The sequence below is a fragment of the Macaca fascicularis genome, chromosome 1 (genome assembly GCF_037993035.2).
Source record: "Macaca fascicularis isolate 582-1 chromosome 1, T2T-MFA8v1.1".
Lineage (NCBI taxonomy): Eukaryota > Metazoa > Chordata > Mammalia > Primates > Cercopithecidae > Macaca > Macaca fascicularis.
Genome location: NC_088375.1, coordinates 208,804,198 through 208,823,922, shown reverse-complemented (window position 1 = coordinate 208,823,922; position 19,725 = coordinate 208,804,198). Strand labels below are relative to the sequence as shown.

Below are 19,725 nucleotides of genomic sequence, written 5' to 3'. Positions count from 1 at the left end.
TGTTAAACGGTCAGAGAGGTAGAGTTTCTGGCCCAGGGTCTCAGAGTTGGTCAGTGATTAGACCAGGATTCAGCCTGCAGGATGCATGACTCCAAGCCTCGGGCCCTACTTACTCCCACCGTTGCCTCTGGATTGACCTCTCTCCTATCTCCTAGGATCTAGCCTGCTCCCTCAGCCAGGGCCTTAGAACCTAGGGCCTGGTATTATCCAACCCCAGATCTGCAGAAAGGAAGCCACACCCCTCCTCCACCTTGTAGGCCGTCCTTCCTCTCCCTGCCTCACCCCGCCTCCCCTGCCTCCTGGTTCAAAAGCAGCCAAGCCAAAAGAAGCCTCCAGACAGCCCTGAGATCACCTAAAAAGCTGCTACCAAGACAGCCAAGATCCTACCAAAATGAAGCGCTTCCTCTTCCTCTTACTCACCATCAGCCTCCTGGTTATGGTACAGGTAAGAGCAACCCCTGGCACCACTGCCAGGACTCCCCAAAGTTGCTTGGCATGGAGGGAGGGCATACAGGATGTGAGCTCCCAGAGACCCAGCCTTCTCTCCTGAGAGCACAGCAGATGGACTCCAACAGGAAAATCAGGGACACAGCGGGCCTGGCCGCCCAGCTTTCCAGTTCTTCTGGCTGGAGCTGGACTGCTTGCAGGCTGCCCTGATAGAAACCTGTATTCAAGCTGGGGAGCACTTACAGGGTGCCAGGAGCATTGGGGCACCCAAGGGGTGCTGTGGAATAATAGAGAATTAAGAGACTTGGGAAGACAACCCTAAGTGAGGAAGACATCGGCCCACAGGGAGTCTGGGGAGATGGTCCTTTGGGGAGAGGCCAGATGTCCAAGTGGAGCCTGCTGTGGTTCTGGAGGTGACAGGGGACACTCCAACCCCCACTCCCCTGCCAGAGAGAAGCCTGGATGTTCAGGAATGCAAAGAAGACAGGACTCTCCCACTTCAGAAATAATTGGGAGTCTCAAAAGCGACTGCTATTCCAGGAGGCAGCTTTGGTAGCATCCCAGGTGCCCAGAGGGGAGTCAGTACAGGAGACCGGACATCAAGTTCTTGATCAAGGACAGCTTGATCACCATCAAAACCAGCTTAATCTCCATCAAGAACAGCTCTAGTTGCAGCTCCATCAAGCATTAAGGACAGCTTGATCACCATCTGGCCACTTCCCCACCCCACATCTAGCCACCCACGCTTTGCAAAGTGCTTTCTCACTCAGCCCGGGCTCTTGTGACCTTCACTACTGTGATGAACTTCTCCCCACTCAGAAGAGGAAACTGAGGCTCAGGGAAGCTAAGCCCTATGCCAGGCTAGGAAGGTCAAGGGCCAGGGCTCCTGTCTCCCTCTATGCCAGAGGGGCTGGTGGCTGGGGAGAGGTAAAAAGAAAGGTTCTGTGACCGGGCACGGTGGCTCACGCCTGTAATCCCAACACTTTGGGAGGCCGAGGTGGGCTGATCACCTGAGGTCAGGAGTTCAAGACCAGCCTGGCCAACATGACAAAATCTCGTCTCTACTAAAAATACAAAAATTAGCTGGGTGAGCCAGGCACGGTGGCTCATGCCTGTAATCCCAGCACTGTGGGAGACTGAGGCGGGCAGATCACGAGGTCAGGAGATTGAGACCATCCCGTCTAACACGGTGAAACCCTGTCTCTACCATAAATACAAAAAAAAATTAGTCAGTCATGGTGGTGGGTGCCTGTAGTCCCAGCTACTTGGGAGGCTGAGGCAGGAGAATGGTGTGAATCCAGGGGTGGAGCTTGCAGTGAGCCGAGATCGCGCCACTGCACTCCAGCCTGGGCGACAGAGAGAGACTGTGTCTTGGGGGGGAAAAAAATTAGCTGGGTATGATGGTGGGCGCCTATAATCCCAGCTACTCGGGAGGCTGAGGCAGGAGAATCGCTTGAAACCGGGGGTGGAGGTAGCAGTGAGCCGAGATCGCACCACTTCACTCCAGCCTGGGCAAAAGAGCGAAACTCTATCTCAAAAAAACAGAAAGATTCTGTGAAATGGGGTGGGCAGGGGCAGTGATCACCTCTGTCCCTGCCTGTGTCAAAGCAGGGAGCAGCCAAACATCCTGACAGGACCTTGTGGAAGAAGTAGTGGTCACATGGGACAGAACTGAGGACTGTTTTATGGAGGTGGGGGGATGGAGGGCAGGGAGGGTAGAAAGGGGGCTGCATCTTTAAATAACAAACAGGAGATTCAGAAGTCCCCTGAGGGCTGGGTATGGTGGCTCACACCTGTAATTCCCGCACTTTGGGAGGCCAAGGCGGGTGGATCACCAGGTCAGGAGTTCGAGACCAGCCTGACCAACATGGTGAAAACCCGTCTCTACTAAAAGTAGAAAAATTAGCCAGGCGTGGTGGCATGTGCCTATAGTTCCAGCAACTCAGGAGGCTGAGGCAGGAGAATCACTTGAACCCGGGAGGTGGAGGATGCAGTGAGCCGAGATCGCACCACTGCAGTCCAGCCTGGGTGACAGAGTGAGACTCTGCCTCAAAAAATAAAATAAAATAAAATAAAATAAAATAATAAAGTCCCCTGAGCTTATCCCACTTCTCCTCCTGCAGATACAAACTGGAGTCACCAGCCAAAACGCCACCAGCCAAAGCAGCCCCTCAGCATCCAGCAACTTGAGTGGAGGCGGTTTCCTTTTCTTCGTGGCCAATGCCATAATCCACCTCTTCTACTTCAGTTGAGGTGACACGTCTCAGCCTTAGCCCTGTGCCCCCTGAAACAGCTGCCACCATCACTCGCAAGAGAATCCCCTCCATCCTTGGGAGGGGTTGATGCCAGACATCACCAGGTTGTAGAATTTGACAGGCAGTGCCATGGTGGCAACAGCCAAAATAGGGGGGTAATGATGTAGGGGCCAAGTACTGCCCAGCTGGGGGTCAATAAAGTTATCCTTGTACATGCAGTGGGGTCCTGTGTGCGGTTACTGTCCATTCCTATGCCCCAAGAGCCAGCTGTGCAGCAGCACCAGGGAGCTTCCCATTCCCCCATCAGCAGGGAAGTTGGCACCAGGGAGCAGCCCCCAGCTTCCCGACCTAAATTCCAACGCTGAGGGCCCCTCCCCTCAGAAGCACATTACGGGGACAAGGCCCAGAACCTGGCAGCCTCACCAACCCCTGCAGTTGCATTTGCTTCACCCATCCCTGGGTGTTTGGGAATGATGGTACTAGAGATGCCACTACCCTGGACATCCCAGGCTCAGAGAGCCTCTACCCCACTACCTGGGTATCTTCAGAATGACAAATCCAGGGAGATCCCCAGACCCAGGGACACCCCTCAACATGGTCTTTAGATCCCCAGCAAACCAGCCCCACAGGCATCTGGAGCTGGAGAAGGATGACTGGTGGCTGTCTACCTCCCATGCTGGCCCAGGGGCTGGGAAGGCAGGAAGGGCAAGCAGCTGCTCTGACCACTCCCACCCTCCTGGGCTTGGGGGAGGTGGGTGCTGCAGAGATGGAAGGGAGCCCCAGGGCACCCCCCACGGGCCCCTCCCACCTTGGCTTCTTCCTTGAGGACCTCCAGGGACAGAGGGAGCTCCCCCTCTTCTATGTCCTGCCCTCTCTGAGGTGGGTTAAAGACCCAGACGCCCTGTCCTGGCTTCTCTAAGACCAGAGTTGGGGTGAGTGCAGCAGAGCCCTGGAGGCACAGCCCTTCAGGGTGTGGCTCACACTTATCTCCCATGCCTGGCCCAGGGCGCCCCCATCACGCTAACTTCCACGTTTTCACCCTGGACTTGTATGCATCCCTAGAATATTCTTTATCTCTGCCTCCTGGAGTCTGGCTAACTCCTTCCCACCCTGACAACTCAGCTGCAGGTCCCTGATGTGTGCAGAGGGACATCTCAGCCTGCCCTGCACCCCTTTGGGGGGGTGACGTTCCTGCTGTGTGAGTCCCTCTACTTCTTTCCTCCCTTCTCATGGATGCATCACCCTACCCGTCAGGATCCTCTATGGGACTGGGAGTTCCCTAAGGACAGGGACCAAAAGGCTCAGTTTGTGTCTGTGCCCGCACAGCCGAGGGCTGGCTCAGACCCGGCTCTCACAACACATCATTTGGGTGGCCGTGCAAGACTACACTCCCCAGTTAGTCCGGTCCCAGGGCGCCCTCTGATGGCAGAAGGAGACCTAACAGCTGAACCCCAAAGCTGGAGCCAGGAGGGAAGAAGTCAGCCTGAGCCTCAGGGAAGAAGCCAGCCTGAGCATCAGGGAAGAAGGCAGGTGAACAAATCCCCACCCCACCCCGAAATATCAAGGCGCACAGAGACAAGGGTACCTGGCAGCATACTAGAAAACAGCTTATGTTACAACAAAAACCCTATAAAAACATTCATCCCAGCAAAAGCCTCCAGGGCTGGAGGTTGAGGTGAAAAGGTTCAAAGCACATGGATGGTCCAGATCTGGGATGCCCTGTCCTCATCCGGCTCCCATAGCACCACGTGGTCCCGGTCGTAGCCCCGGCCTCCTGGGGGTGGGATGGGGATTAAAAGATAGGGAGATAGTCAGAGAGAGCTGGGACTCCATGGCTCTCAGTCCCCTCAGGAGCCCTCTTCCCCGTACATCCCACCTTACCCTTCACATCCAGGATCTGGCCTTCGAACATCTGGCTGCAGATGTGGCCGGATTCACTGATGCTCCACGTCTGGCGCGGCAGGCGGCTCTCGGCCCACAGCACCACCTTGGAGCCTGGGCTAGGGGGTCCAATTACCTGCAGGCTCATGGTGGGGGCCATCTGAGGCCCCAGGAGGTCATCAGGCATTGTTCCTCCCCACAGGGACTCTACTGTACCCAAGAAACCCTTGACACATCTGCTCCAAATCCTGGCTCTTAGGGACTGTGGCCCTGGGCAAATCTCTTAATCCTCCTCAGCTTCAGTTTCCTTGGGGATGGAAATCCCCAAATGCTGGCTTTTGCAAGGGTTCAGCATGAGAAAACATAAAAGGGTTGGAAAGAAAAATATTAACTCCTCCAGGAATCCTTCCATGACTGGCTTTCAAAGCGTAGGCTTTAGCATCAGACAAATCTCTACACATTTACTGGCTGTGTGACTTTCAGCAAATTACCTAACCTCTCTGTGCTCTGGTTTCCTCACCTGTAAAATGGGGAATATAAAAAGACCTGCCCCATGCTACTCTAGACTAAAGATTATAGGAGGCATTTGTGTGAAGAACTCAGTGCAGAGCCTGGCACGTGGTCAGCCATCTCTCTCATTCTAAGTAAAAGACAAAACCTCTCAATGGTCTATAAATACCTACAGTCCCCATAACCTTTCTGGCCTCATCTCCTGCTACCTCCCCCTCACTCAACTCACTCTAGCCACCCAGCTAGCCTTGCTAGCCCAGAGCAATCCCAGGCATGTTCCTTCCTAGGGCCTTTGCACTGGCTGTTCTCTCTGCCTGGAACACTCTTCCCTCAGATATCTGCACGGCTGCCTCCCTCAAATGTCATCTTCTCAGGAAAGGCTCCCATATCATACCTGATACTTCCTATGCTCCCTTTTTTTTGAGACAGAGTCTCCCTCTGTTGCCCAGGCTAGTGTGCGGTGGTGTGATCATAGCTTACCACAGCCTCAATCTCCTGGGCTCACGCAATCCTCCCACCTCAGCCTCCTGAGTAGCTGGGACTACAGGTGCATGCCACCATGTCCGGCTAGTGTTTTTACTTTTTGTGGAGATGGCGTCTTATTATGCTGCCCAGGCTGGTCTTGAACTCCTGAGCTCAAGAGATCCTCCTGCCTCACTCAGCCTCTCACAGTGCTGTGATTACAGGCGTGAGCCACCGCGCCTGGCCTATTCTCCTTTCATGATTTATCTTCCTCTATTGAACTTTCATCATCTAAGACACTAAGATATTCTGCCCATTTAAGTTATTTCTGTATGGCCGGGCGCAGTGGCTCATGCCTGTAATCCCAGCACTTTGGGAGGCCGAGGCGGGTGGACCACGAGGTCAGGAGATCGAGACCATCCTGGCTAACATGGTGAAACCCCGTCTCTACTAAAAATACAAAAACTTAGCCAGGCCTGGTGGCGGGCACCTGTAGTCCCAGCTACTCGGGAGGCTGAGGCAGGAGAATGGCGTGAACCCGGGAGGCGGAGCTTGCAGTGAGCCGAGATCGTGCCACTGCACTCCAGCCTGGGCGATAGAGCAAGACTCCGTCTCAAAAAAAAAAAAAAAGTTATTTCTGTCTATCTCTCCCCACTAGGATGTAAGCTTCAGGAAGGTAGGTGCTAATTCTGTCTATAACTGCTATATCCCCAGCATCTAGAACAGAGCCTGGCACATAGTAGGTGCTCAAGAAATGTGTGTGGAGTAAATCTACCTTTTTTCTTATTTTTATTTTTATTTATTTATTTATTTTTGAGATCAGGTCTTGTGCTGTTACCAAGGCTGGAGTGCAATGGCGCAACCCTGGCTCACTGCAGCCTCTAACTCCTGGGCTCAAGCCTCCCACCTCAGCCTCTTGAGTACCTGGGACTACAGGCATGCACCGCTACACCCAGTTAATTTTTTCTTTGGCCTCAAACTCCTGTCCTCTCCTGTCCAAAGCAATCATCCTGCCTCGGCCTTCCAAAGTGTTGGGATTATAGGCATGAGCCACCATGCCTGGCCAAATCTACCATTATTAATAGGGCTCAAGTTCTGTCATAGGCATCAGAGCTGGGAGGTCCCTTAGAAGCACCCAGTTCATTGCTCTTGTTTTTGCAGACTGAGGCCCAGAGAAGAGCATGACTTGCCCAGGGGGCACAGTCTGCACTCTCCCCTCCCCAGGGTCCTGGCTTCTGTGTGCGTCCCTCTGTGTTCCGATTGGGATCGGACTCCTCAGCGTGGACCCACAAATGCCTAGGGCCAGGGTGTCCCTGTCCCAGCCCCTGTATCAGTACCTGGTTCTTCAGCAGCCCATCCTCGTAGTACCAGATGCAGCTACCTCCCGCTCGGGGGTCGGAGACCACCACACGGCCTGCCTTCATGTCCTCCACATGGTCCGGCACTGCCAGGAATCCCCCCAGTGCTGCATTCCAGAGGCGGAAATAAACCCGGCGCTGGTGGCAGAAAGAGGCTGAGAGTCAGGGGTGCCAGGGAGGGATGACCTGGGCCCCCAATACCCTCAACTCCGGACTCTCCAGTATCAGGCTCCCAAGCCCTCCTTCCTGTCCCCAAACTTTCCTTGACTCTGTTTCTAAGTCAACGCTTTTTTACACACACATATGGAAAGCACATGTATCACACACACACACACACACACAGTTTCGTGGTCGTAGAGATACCCACAGATGTGTACAGAGGGACAAACTGACAGATACACCTCTGGTCCACACGGTGGCAAAGAAGTTCACAGAAGACACAGACACATGGATACACGCAGCCATCCAACTCAGATGTTCTAACCACAGATCCATGCAGTCTACTCCATACCAGGCAGCTCTGCTTGCTACAAGGATGGATGTGTGTGGGCATACAGATGTGCACACATACTTACAGAAAGAAATGCACACACACCTGTGTTGAAGAGGGTTCCTGACAGGGTGGACACTGGACTGTCAGACATCAGACACGGCTCTGCCATAAATCAGCTGGAGCTCTTAGATGGTAGTGAAAGTAATAATAGTAGTAACAATAATCACAGCTAACATTTGTTGAGAGCTGACTCACTCAAGCACTGTTCTAAGGGTTTTACCTACATTATCTTCAGTCCTCAAAACAGACCCATGACACATGTTATCCTCATTTTAAAGATGAGGAAACGAAGGTCTAAGGAGGTACAGTACTTGCCCAAGATTGCAGAGCAAATCCGTGTCCACTTCTCTGGGCCTTTATTTCCCCATCTGTAAAATGTGAGGGGTGGAGATAATCTCCAAGATTTCTCCCAGCAATGATGTTATGAGTCTTGAATACAAGGACTATACAAATATCCCTATACAAAGATACACACACTGTCAATGGTGTCACAAGTACAAGTATGCGCAGTCATAAATGTACACCCAGCCGGGCGCAGAGGCTCACGCCTGTAATCCCAGCACTTTGGGAGGCCGAGGCGAGTGGATCACCTGAGGTCAGGAGTTCGAGATCAGCCTGGCCAACATGGCAAACATGTTTGTCTCTACCAAAAATACAAAAAAAATTAGCCGGGTGTGGTGGCACACGCCTGTACTCCCAGCTACTCGGGAGGCTGAGGCAGGAGAATCTCTTGAACCCGGGAGATGAAGGTTGCAGTGAGCTGAGATCATGCCACTGCACTCCAGCCTGGGTGACAGAGTAGGACTCCGTCTCAAAAATAAATTAATTAATACAAATAAAACAATGACTGTACTCCCACAGATACACACACACACACACACACACACACACACACACACACACACACACGTCATCACCAGAGCACACAGAGGCATGGACACAACCTGATGGGCACAGAAATACCCTCAAATGGGAACATGCAAGCGCACATACATACACACACAGCCCATGGCCTTACCATTTATCTGCACATGTGCATTAACGATACTGATGTTCAGACATGAAGGCACGGACGTACAGAAACATATGCAGGCAGTGCTTCCCCAGGTGAGGTATGCTAACTACCAGTGGGTGGTCCATGAGATCACTTTCAGTCCCATGTGGATCAACTTCTTTTTTTTTTTGAAACAGAGTCTCGCTCTGTTGCCCAGGCTGGAGTGCAGTGGCCGGATCTCAGCTCACTGCAAGCTTCGCCTCCTGGGTTCACGCCATTCTCCTGCCTCAGCCTCCCGAGTAGCTGGGACTACAGGCGCCCGCCACCTCGCCCGGCTAGTTGTTTGTATTTTTTAGTAGAGACGGGGTTTCACCGTGTTAGCCAGGATGGTCTCAATCTCCTGACCTCATGATCCGCCCGTCTCAGCCTCCCAAAGTGCTGGGATTACAGGCTTGAGCCACCGCGCCCGGCCAACTTTTTTTTTTTTTTTGAGACAGGGTCTTACTCTGTCACCCAGGCTGGAGTGCCAGTGGAGCCATCATGGCTCACTGCAGCCTCAAACTCCCGGGCTCAGGTGATCCTCCCACCTCAGCCTCCCAAGTAGCTGGGACTATAGCACAGGCCATCACACCTAGCTCATTTCTTTTGTAATTTTTGTAGAGGAACATGGGGTCTTGCCATCTTGCCCAGGCTGGTCTGGAACTCCTGGGCTCAAGCAACCCTCCCTCCTCAGCCTCCCAAAGTGATGAAATTACAGGCGTGACCCCCACACCCAGCCTATAACTCATTTTTGAAAAATTAATGGTAATGTATTTATTACGTCTATTAAAAAAAATCAGGCCGGGCACAGTGGCTCAGGCCTGTAATCCCAGCACTTTGGGAGGCCAAGACGGGTGGATCATGAGGTCAGGAAATTGAGACCATCCTGGCTAACACGGTGAAACCCCATCTCTACTAAAAATACAAAAAAAATTAGCCATGCGTGGTGGCGGGCGCCTGTAGTCCCAGCTACTCGGGAGGCTGAGGTAGGAGCATAGCGTGAACCCGGGAGGCAGAGCTTGCAGTGAGCTGAGATCGTGCCACTGCACTCCAGCCTGGGCGATAGAGCGAGACTCCATCTCAAAAAAAAAAAGAAAGAAAGAAAAAATCATATATACACATGAAACTCATGACTTTATAGATATCATTCCTTACGACAAGGGTAAAGTAAAAAAAAAAAGTGAGGCTGGGCACGGTGGCTCAAGCCTGTAATCCCAGCACATTGGGAGGCCGAGACGGGCGGATCACGAGGTCAGGAGATCGAGACCATCCTGGCTAACCCGGTGAAACCCCGTCTCTACTAAAAAAAAAAATTACAAAAAAAAAAATGTGATTTTTTTTTTCTTTTTCCTCTTCTGGGGATGTTGTCTAGAGACACTCAGAATGTTCCAGCATTTGACATATTGTTGTTATAGGTTTTCCTATGGTACAGCCTCTAACAAAACTAGGCAGTCCCGAGCCCCTGGTAATAGAATTGTTGACCTTTATACCAACAAAGTTGGGAAAGCACCAAAATCTGCTTGTGGCGTGTGCCCAGGCAGACTTCAAGGGGTTCATGCCGCGAGTTTCTAAAGTACTTATGAGATTGTCCCAAACAAAAAACATGTCAGGAGGGCCTATGGCGGTTCCATGTGTGCTAAATGTGTTTGTGACAGGATCAAGCCTGCTGGCCTTACGCAGCAGTTGAAAATCATTATGAAAGTGTTGAAGGCACAAGCACAGACTCAGAAAGCTAAATAAACATTGGGCTGGGGCTAGGCACAGTGGTTCATGCCTGTAATCCCAGCACATTGGGACGCCGAGGCAGGTGGATCACTTGAGGTCAGGAGTTCGAGACCAGCCTGGCCAACATGATGAAAACCCATCTCTACTAAAAATACAAAAATTAGCTGGGCACAGTGGCTTATGCCTGTAATCCTAGCACTTTGGGAGGCTGAAGTGGGCAGATCACAAGATCAGGAGTTTGAGACCAACCTGGCCAACACAGTGAAACCCTGTTTCTACTAAAAATACAAAAAATTAGCCGGGTATGGTGGTAGGCACCTGTAATCCCGGCTACTTGGGAGTCTGAGGCAGGAGAATTGCTTGAACCCAGGGGGCAGAGGTTGCAGTGAGCCGAGATCATGCCATTGCACTCCAGCCCAGGCAACAGTGTGAGATTCCATCTCGAAACACAAAAAACAAAAACTAAAAAATCCCCCAAAATTAGCCAGTTGTGGTAGCACATGCTTGTAATCCCAGCTACTTGGGAGGATGAGGTAGGAGAATCACTTGAACCTGGGAGGTAGAGGTTGCAGTGAACCGAGATTGTGCCATTGCACTCCAACCTGCAACCTGGGCAACAAAAGCAAAACTCCATCTTAAAAAAAAAAAAAAAAAAAGGGCTAGGCATGGTGGCTCATGTCTGTAATCCCAGCACATTGGGACACCGAGGCAGGTGGATCACTTGAGGTCAGGAGTTCGAGACCAGCCTGACCAACATGGTGAAACCCTGCCTCTACTAAAAATACAAAAATTAGCTGAGCGTGGTGGCACGTGCCTGTGGTCCCAGTTACTTGGGAGGCTGAGGCACAAGAATCACTTAAACCTGGGAGGTGGAGGTTGCAGTGAGCCAAGATGTTGCCACAGCACTCCAGTCTTTGTGACAGAGCAAGACTCTGTCTCAAAAAAAAAAAAAAAGAAAAAAAAAAGCTTTTTTGAGAAATAAAAATTAATTAAAAGACTTTTAAAAAGAGAGTTAATCTAGAGAAAAATATTAAGTAGACAATGGCTCAAGAGGAATGACGATGTGGCAAAAATTGTGACAAAAGTACACAAATGCTGTGTTTGGGAAACACACAGCTAGACACTCATCCAGAAAGGCCTGCCCAGACACGCTCAGCCCCAGACATGCTCAGCGCCAGCCACGCTACCCACCTGCTTGATGGGGTAGAGGGAGCCCACCCTCTGGGTGCCGCTGTAGGTCAGCCAGTTGGTGATCTCGCAGCTTCCCACCAGCCACTGGCGGCCCCGGAAGTCACTGTGTTCACATAGCACCCAACTGGGCCCAGCAGGTGTCAGGGACACAGAGAAGAGCACAGACACACAGACAGACAGGTAGAGGAGGAGACACAGACGTCAAAACGTTCTCCACCTCCTCTTCTCTCATGCAGGGATTCCTCTGCCTGGAATAGGGTTCCCAGGACGGAGAGGGAGGCTGGGAAGTAGATTTGGGGTTTGCAGGGTAAAGTAGGATCCTGAGAAGCCCACCAAGCTGAGGTCTAAGCCCTGAGAGCCAGTGACCCTTCTCAGTCTGCACTTCTCCCTCCTTCCTGGCTTGGAGGGGAGTGGGGCAAAAGTGGGGAGGGGAAAGAGGCCAGAGACCCCCAGGATCTCCGTCTTGCCATGACTCATCCCCACCAGCAGCCCCCGCACCCGTGCCTCCCCTCAGCACTCACACGCCCCCCTTGATCCGCACGGACAGCACGTGGTTGTTGAAGCCCTCGGCTTGCAGGCTCCGCACCTCCCTGCTGAGCTCGATCTCCTTCCCCTCGAAGCACTGGAGTCCATACAGGAAAATCGAAGGCTCTGAAAAGTGCTGGGGCCCAGGAGACAGACAAGGGTGAGGCTCTGAGAGCCCAAGTCCCAGACACAGTCCCACAATCCCAGACACCCAGACTCCCAGATCTGTATGTCAGGCCTTCTTCCCTCCTGAGCTCAGTTCTGCAGGGCCACCGACTCTTGGACGCTGGCAGCCGAGTGCCCCCGATTCTCAGAGGCAGTAAGTGCCAGGCTGGGCCCCCAATTTCCCCCTCAAAGCTCCTCTCTGGTAAATAGCACTTCTCAGAACTAACCTGGCACTCTGAGCCAGGATGGAAACCTGGGGCTTTTTTTTTTTTTTTTTTTTTTTTTTTTGAGATGGAGTCTTGCTCTTATTGCCCAGGCTAGAGTACAGTGGCGCGATATTGGCTCATTGCAACCTCCGCCTCCTGGGTTCAAACAATTCTTCTGCCTCAGCCTTCTGAGTAGCTGCAATTACAGGCACGTGCCACAATGCTCGGCTAATTTTTGTACTTTTAGTAGAGATGGGGTTTCACCATGTTAGCCTGGTTGGTCTCGAACTCCTGACCTCAGGTGATCTGTCCACCTTGGCCTACCAAAGTGCTAGGATTACAGGAGTAATCCTGTAATTACATCACGCCCGGCCTAGATTTTTTTTTTTTTTTTTTGAGACGGAGTCTCGCTCTGTTGCCCAGGCTGGAGTGCAGTGGTGCAATCACAGCTCACTGTAGCCTCAACTTCCTGGGCTAAAGTGATCCTCCCACCTCAGCCTCCTGAGTAGCTGGGACTCTGCTACCATGCCTAGCTAATTTTTTGTAGAGACAGGGTCTCACCATGTTGCCCAGGCAGGTCTCAAACTCCTAGGCTCAAGTGATCCTTCTGCCTTAGCCTCCCAAAGTACTATAATTTATTTACTTAATTTTTTTGAGATGGAGTCTCACTCTGTCACCCAGGCTTGAGTGCAGTGGCGTAATCTCAGCTCACTGTAACCTCCACCTTTAAAGTTCAAGCAATTCTCCTGCTTCAGCCTCCCAAGTAGCTGGGATTATAGGCAAGAGCCACCATACCCAGCTAATTTTTGTAGAGACGGGGTTTCATCGTGTTGGCCAGGCTAGTCTTGAACTCCTGACCTCATGATCTGCCCGCCTTGGCCTCCCAAAGTGCTAGAACTACAGGCATGAGCCAACACGCACGGCCCAAAGTACTAGAATTATAGGCACAAGCCGCCGCACCTGGCCTCATTCTAGATTTCTCCTTTTCATCTTCATGATAACAATAACAACAATAATACTGATAATAATAGCAGCTCACATTCATCAGGGTTTACTACAGGCCATATTATGCTAAGCACTTTACCTGATCTCATTATAACTCTTCAACAACCCTATAAGGTAGAAGCTATTATCATCCCCCACTTAATAGGGAGGAAACAGGCTGAAGAGGGTAAATCACTTGCTCAAGGACCTAAAGCCGGGCTTCAGAACCAGGTTTATCTGTCTTCAGAGCGCAACATGTAGTTGCAAAGGACTAGGACCCCAGAACCAGCTGCCTGGGGGAGAGCCTGGCTTTGCCTGTTACCAACTGTGTGACCTGGAGCCTGTGGCTTAGTTTCCACATCTGGAAAAGGGAGATAATAATGGGAACACACCTCTCAGCGTTGTGGAGAAGATTAAAAAGGTTTAGTATATGTGGCAAGCCATTTTTTTTTCCTTTGAGACAGAGTCTTGTTCTGTCACCCAGGCTGGAGTACAGTGACATTCTCATGGGTTCAAGCGAATCTCCTGTCTCAGCCTCCCAAGTAGCTGGGATTACAGACATGCACCATCACATCCGGCTAATTTTTGTATTTTTAGTAGAGACAGAGTTTCACCATGTTGGCCAAGCTGGTCTCGAACTCTTTACCTCAGGTAATCCGCCCGCCTCGGCCTCTCAAAGTGCTGGGATTACAGGCATGAGCCACCGCGCCTGGCTGGTGTGAAGCCTTTTAATTTTAAACACCATCTGGCACATGCTATGCACTCAGTAAGCATCACCCGTTCTGACTGAGTACTGCCCCCACTGGCCACACAGTCACCAAGTCCTGCAGAGGCTAGCCCCTTATTGTGGTCACTTCCATCCATCTCTTCCTAGGTGAAGGACATCACAATTCACTCTGGGTCATTGTAGCAGCAACCCCACTGCCTTGCCCCTTCCCATTGGTCTGCGGCAGGCAGGGCCATCTTTTTAGCTGGTCCTATCACTCCTCCCTGCGTGGAACATCACCTTGGCAGCACTGGCCCCTGCCCCACCCAGCCCTGAGTGTTAGTCCCACCATCCCCGCACCACTTCTGTATCTGGATGTACCACTCTGCATGTAATCTTTATGTCTATGGGACCATGGGTTCCTTACAGGCAGGGCTGTGTCCGATTTCTTTCCATGTCCCCAGGTCCTGTCTCAGTGGGTGCTCAATGAAGAGCTAGCAAACTAAACTGGCTTTACAGCCCCAGAGTCAAGGGGACCTAGGGGGGTTCTATAAACACTGGAGTCAACCCCTGCACCAGCACACAGGTTCTGTGTCCAGAACTCCCCCAGCAGCAACTTCCGCTTCCAGGATTGCCTGGAACAGGACATGGAAACTCACCAGGGATACCTTCTGGAGAGAACCCAGGACCGTAGAGGCTAGGCAGCCCATAGCTGTGAGAGTGGGGAACTCGCCCTCAGAGAGAATGTGCTGGTCACCCTTGAAGTTCTTCTCATCAAACAGGATCCAGCTGGGGAAGGGGAAGAAATGGAGGGTATGTGAGCCTACCTGTCCTTGGCCTGCCCAGGTTCCCCTGAGATACAGAAGAGAGAATGAAGACTTGATCATGACCCCCTGTCCCAGGGGAGGTCAAGGATGAACAGGCACTACAGCAGCAGGGAATGAGGTCAGACTTAAGAAAAGACTGAATGAGGCCGGGCGCGGTGGCTCAAGCCTGTAATCCCAGCACTTTGGGAGGCCAAGACCAGCGGATCACGAGGTCAAGAGATGGAGATCATCCTGGCGAACACGGTGAAACCCTGTCTCTACTAAAAAATACAAAAATCTAGCCGGGCGAGGTGGCGGGCGCCTGTAGTCCCAGCTACTCAGGAGGCTGAGGCAGGAGAATAGCGTAAACCCGGGAGGCCGAGCTTGCAGTGAGCTGAGATCCGGCCACTGCACTCCAGCCTGGGCGACAGAGCGAGACTCCATCTCAAAAAAAAAAAAAAAAAAGAAAAGAAAAGACTGGGCCGGGCGCGGTGCCTCAAGCCTGTAATCCCAGCACTTTGGGAGGCCGAGACGGGCGGATCACGAGGTCAGGAGATCGAGACCATCCTGGCTAATATGGTGAAACCCCGTCTCTACTAAAAATACAAAAAACTAGCCGGGCGAGGTGGTGGGCGCCTGTAGTCCCAGCTACTCGGGAGGCTGAGGCAGGAGAATGGCGTAAACTCGGGAGGCGGAGCTTGCAGTGAGCTGAGATCCGGCCACTGCACTCCAGCCTGGGCGACAAAGTGAGACTCCGTCTCAAAAAAAAAAAAAAAAGACTGAATGAAATCATACTGCCCCTATGGAGGGGAATTTGGCAATATTAAGCAAAACTCCATGAGTAATTACTCAGCAATCTCATACCTAGGAATCCATCCCAAGGACACCCTTTGAGAACATGAAATAACACATGCAGGAGGCTATTCATTATAGTACTTCAGCAACAGAGAAGGGTGGAAGCAGCCCAGATGTCCATCAATAGTGGATTGGCTGAATAAATTAAGAAAAAGTGGAGTATAATGCAGCAGTTAAGTGGAATGAAACAGAGCTCTTAAAGGGATATAAAGTGATCTCCAAACAGATGAAAAAAGTAGGTGCATAACAGTGTTTATAGCAAACTTCCTTTAAAAAACTGAGATACAATTCACATGCCATAAAATTCACACTATGTTGTTGTTGTTGTTGTTGTTGAGATGGAGTTTCGCTATTGTTGCCCAGGCTGGAACGCAATGGCGCGATCTCAGCTCACCGCAACCTCCACCTCCTGGGTTCAAGCAATTCATCAGCCTCCCAAGTAGCTGGGACTACAGGCATGTGCCACCATGCCCAGCTAATTTTGTATTTTTAGTAGAGATGGGGTTTCACCATCTTGGCCAGGCTGGTCTCGAGCTCCTGACCTCAAGTGATCCACCCACCTCGGCCTCCCAGAGCGTCCTCCCACCACACCTGGCCAAAATTCACACTTTTAAAGTGTACAATTTAGTGTTTTTTTATTATATTAACCTGGTTATAGTACGCTTCCTTTTGTGTAAGAAAATGGAGGAGAAGGAAAACAAAATATAAATATTTGGTGTCTATAGTTATATGGAAATTTATGAGTGTATATTTGCTTATATCTTTTTTTTTTTTTTTTTTTTTGAGACGGAGTCTTGCTCGCCCGGCTAGTTTTTTTGTATTTTTTAGTAGAGACGGTGTTTCACCGTGTTAGCCAGAATGGTCTCGATCTCCCAACCTCGTGATCCGCCCGTCTCAGCCTCCCAAAGTGCTGGGATTACAGGCTTGAGCCACCGCGCCCAGCCATATTTGCTTATATCTTAACAACAATAACAAAAAAGCCGGTGGATGAATACACCACACACCAAACAAACAAACAAACAAAAGATTTCTACCAGGGGGAGAGAGGGAAAAAGGTGGCAGGGACAGAGATAAAGGCTGTTGGCTTCGGAATTGTTATAGGCTGAATGTCTGTGTCCTCCCAAAATCATATGCTAAAGCCATAACCCTCAATGTAATGGTATTCAGAGGCGGGGCCTTTTGGAGGTAATTCAGTTTAGAGGGGGTCATGAGGGTGGGACCCATGATGGGATTAGTGTCCTTAAAAGAAGAGGAAGGGGCCGGGTGCAGTGGCTCACGCCTGTAATCCCAACATTTTGGGAAGCCGAGGTGGGCAGATCACCTGAGGTCGGGAGTTCAAGGCCAGCCTGACCAACATGAAGAAACCCCATCTCTACTAAAAATACAAATATCAGCTGGGTGTGGTGGCGCATGCCTGTAATCCCAGGTACTTAGGAGGCTGAGGCAGGAGAATTGCTTGAACCCAGGAGGCAGAGGTTTCAGTGAACTGAGATTGCGCCATTGCACTACAGCCTGGGCAACAAGAGTGAAACTCCACCTCAAAAAAAAAAAAAAAAAAAGAAGAGGAAGAGACAGGAGCTCCTACTCTCTCTCTTCACTACATGAGAACACAGTGAGAAGATGGCCTTCTGCAAACCAGGAAGAAAGGCCTCACTGGGGAAGTGAAGTGGCCAGCACCTTGATCTTGAATTTCCTAGTGTCCCGAATTGTGAGAGAATAAATTTCTCTTATTTAAACCACACAAACTATGGTATTTTGTGATAGCAGCCTGAGCTAAGGCAGGAACCACGTAAATATTTCATGTAATAATTACTATTTTAGAGATAAGATCTTACTCTGTTGCGCAGGCTGGAGTGCAGTGCTGTGATCATAGCTCACTGCAGCCTCCAACTTCTGGGCTCAAACAATCCTCCCATCTCAGCCTCCTGAGTAGGTAGTACTACAGGTGCATGACACCACACCCACCTAATTAAAAATTTTTCTGTTGAGACAGGGTCTCCTTATGTTGCCCAGATGGGTCTTGAACTCCTGGACTCCTGCCTCAGCCTCCCAAAGTGCTGGGATTACAGGCATGAGCCACCGTGCCCAGCTTCATGGCAACTATTCATAGGAAAACAGAATTAGGGCCAGGTGCAGTGGTTTACACCTGTAATTCCAACACTTTGGGAGACCAAGAAGGGAGGATTGCTTGAGCCCAGAAGTTTGAAACCAGCCTAAGTAACAAAGTGAGACCCCTATCTCTAGAAAAAAGTAAAAAAATTAGCTGGGCATGGTGGTGTGCACCAATGGTCCCAGCTTCTCAGGAGGCTGAAGCAGGAGGATCCCTTGAGCCCAGGAGGTCAAGGCTGCAGTGAGCTGTGTTCACACCACTGCACTCCAGCCCAAATGGAAAGTGAGACCCTGTCTCAAACAAAAACAAAAACGAATCCAGAAATAGATAAAAATGAAAAGTATTCCTTAAAACTGAAAATCAATTAATGAACCTAACTGTATATTAGGTTGGTGACATAACTACACACACAAAAGTATTATTTCAAATGTGTTTAAGACACAGTAATTTGAACTAATACATAACAAATAGGTTATAGTTGAATATCCTGAGGACAAAAAGAACCACAAGAGGCCAGGCGCGCTGGCTCATGCCTGTAATTCCAGCACTTTGGGAGGCCGAGGGAGGTGGATCACAAGGTCAAGAGTTTGAGATCAGCCTGACCAACATCGTGAAACCCCATCTCTACTAAAAATACAAAAATTAGCTGGGCGTGGTGGTGGGCACCTGTATTCCCAGCTACTTGGAAGGCTGAAGCAGAATTGCTTGAACCCAGGAGGCGGAGGTTGCAGTGAGCCAAGATAGCGCCACTGCACTCCCATCTGGGCGACAGAGCGAGACTCCATCTCAAAAAAAAAAAAAAAAAAAAAAAAAAAACCCACACAGGAAACTCCCAACAGCATTCAGTGGTTTTTACTATTAGTTGTGATATGGGCATTATAACTTTGAAACACCTAGCATGCAGATTTTGGTCTCTAAATACCATTTGCCACTAAAAGGAACCAGCGTTCCATGGCAAATAGCCAATTCTAGATTTGGAGCAAAAAAGAATGTACAAAGTGATCCTGGAGTATCTTATATCAAGAAAATTATCAAAACTACTAGGGTCGCCAGGTGCGGTGGCTCATGCCTGTAATCCCAGCACTTTGGGAGGCCAAGGTGGGCGGATCACCTGAGGTTGATAATTCAAGACCAGCCAGACCCACATGGAGAAACCCCATCTCTACTAAAAATACAAAATTAGCTGGGCTTGGTAGCACATGCCTATAATCCCAGCTACTTGGGAAGGCTGAGGCAGGAGAATCGCTTGAACCTGGGAGGCAGAGGTTGCGATGAGCTGAGATCGCACCATTGCACTCCACCCTGGGCAACAGAGCAAAACTCTGTCTCAAAAACAAAAACAAAAAACAACAACAACAACAACAACAAAAACTACTGGGGTCGGCCGGGCGCGGTGGCTCATGCCTGTAACCCCAGCTCTTTGGAAGTCGGAGGTGGCAGATAGCTTGAGCCCAGGAGTTTGAGATCAGCCTGGCCAACATGACGAAACCTGCCCCAAGGACCTTATTTGGATGCTGAGAAAAACAAGTTAATTTCACAAATGTATTTTTGAGACAATAGGAGAAATCTGAACACGGACTGGGTATTGGGTAATATGAACAAATTGTTATTAATTTTATTAGATGTGATAATGACTTCTGGCTACGTGGGGAAAAGAGACACACGTTGAAGTGTTTACCCATGAAATTTTACGTTGGGTCAAGGATTTAAAATACTCCACTGAAAATTTAAAAGAGCACACGAATAGAGGAAATAAGATTTATCTTTATATTATACAATCTACAGTTTTCCATTTTCCATTAAAACCTTATTTTATTTTGTTTATTTTAAAATTGAAAGGCGCAAGACAGAACAGCTCATCCCAAGGTAGCCAAAGGAAGGAAATCATTTGAAAGACTCTCCTCCTGCAGCCCCGCCTCTGCCCCAGCGCCCCCAGCCCTTCACCCTTCCACG

The 19,725-nt window shown here is 50.3% G+C and overlaps 2 protein-coding genes and 1 pseudogene across 3 annotated transcripts in view; 2 read left to right on the top strand and 1 right to left on the bottom strand.

The window, feature by feature from the left end:
- Positions 1-334: 334 nt before the first annotated feature.
- CD52 (CD52 molecule) lies at positions 335-2,920 on the top strand. Its single transcript, XM_005544339.2, has 2 exons — positions 335-445; positions 2,571-2,920. Exons 1-2 carry the CDS (start codon positions 392-394, stop codon positions 2,697-2,699), a joined length of 183 nt encoding a protein of 60 aa, XP_005544396.1. The 5' UTR covers positions 335-391; the 3' UTR covers positions 2,700-2,920.
- A 1,378-nt stretch (positions 2,921-4,298) lies between these two features.
- Positions 4,299-19,725, bottom strand: part of CRYBG2 (crystallin beta-gamma domain containing 2) — a 34,634-nt gene continuing 19,207 nt past the window's right edge. Inside the window, exons 15-20 of one of the 2 annotated variants that reach the window (XM_015440253.4) lie at positions 14,661-14,790; positions 11,937-12,076; positions 11,416-11,539; positions 6,893-7,051; positions 4,584-4,743; positions 4,299-4,476 (exon numbers count right to left, since the gene is read on the bottom strand). In XM_015440253.4, the coding sequence (XP_015295739.3) occupies positions 4,388-4,476; positions 4,584-4,743; positions 6,893-7,051; positions 11,416-11,539; positions 11,937-12,076; positions 14,661-14,790 (802 nt within the window). In that variant the 3' untranslated portion in view covers positions 4,299-4,387. The remainder of the gene's footprint in view (positions 4,477-4,583; positions 4,744-6,892; positions 7,052-11,415; positions 11,540-11,936; positions 12,077-14,660; positions 14,791-19,725) is intronic. The other variant, XR_012423977.1, reaches the window with a different exon arrangement.
- LOC102142410 (large ribosomal subunit protein eL34-like) lies at positions 9,775-10,357 on the top strand (annotated as a pseudogene).

What these genes read in the sequence shown, in the direction of transcription:
- CD52 (XM_005544339.2), top strand. Translation starts at nt 392, where the DNA reads ATGAAGCGCTTCCTCTTCCTCTTACTCACCATCAGCCTCCTGGTTATG. An exon ending in GCCTCCTGGTTATGGTACAG is followed by an intron (nt 446 to 2,570) that starts GTAAGAGCAACC and finishes CTCCTCCTGCAG; the next exon opens with ATACAAACTGGAGTCACCAG.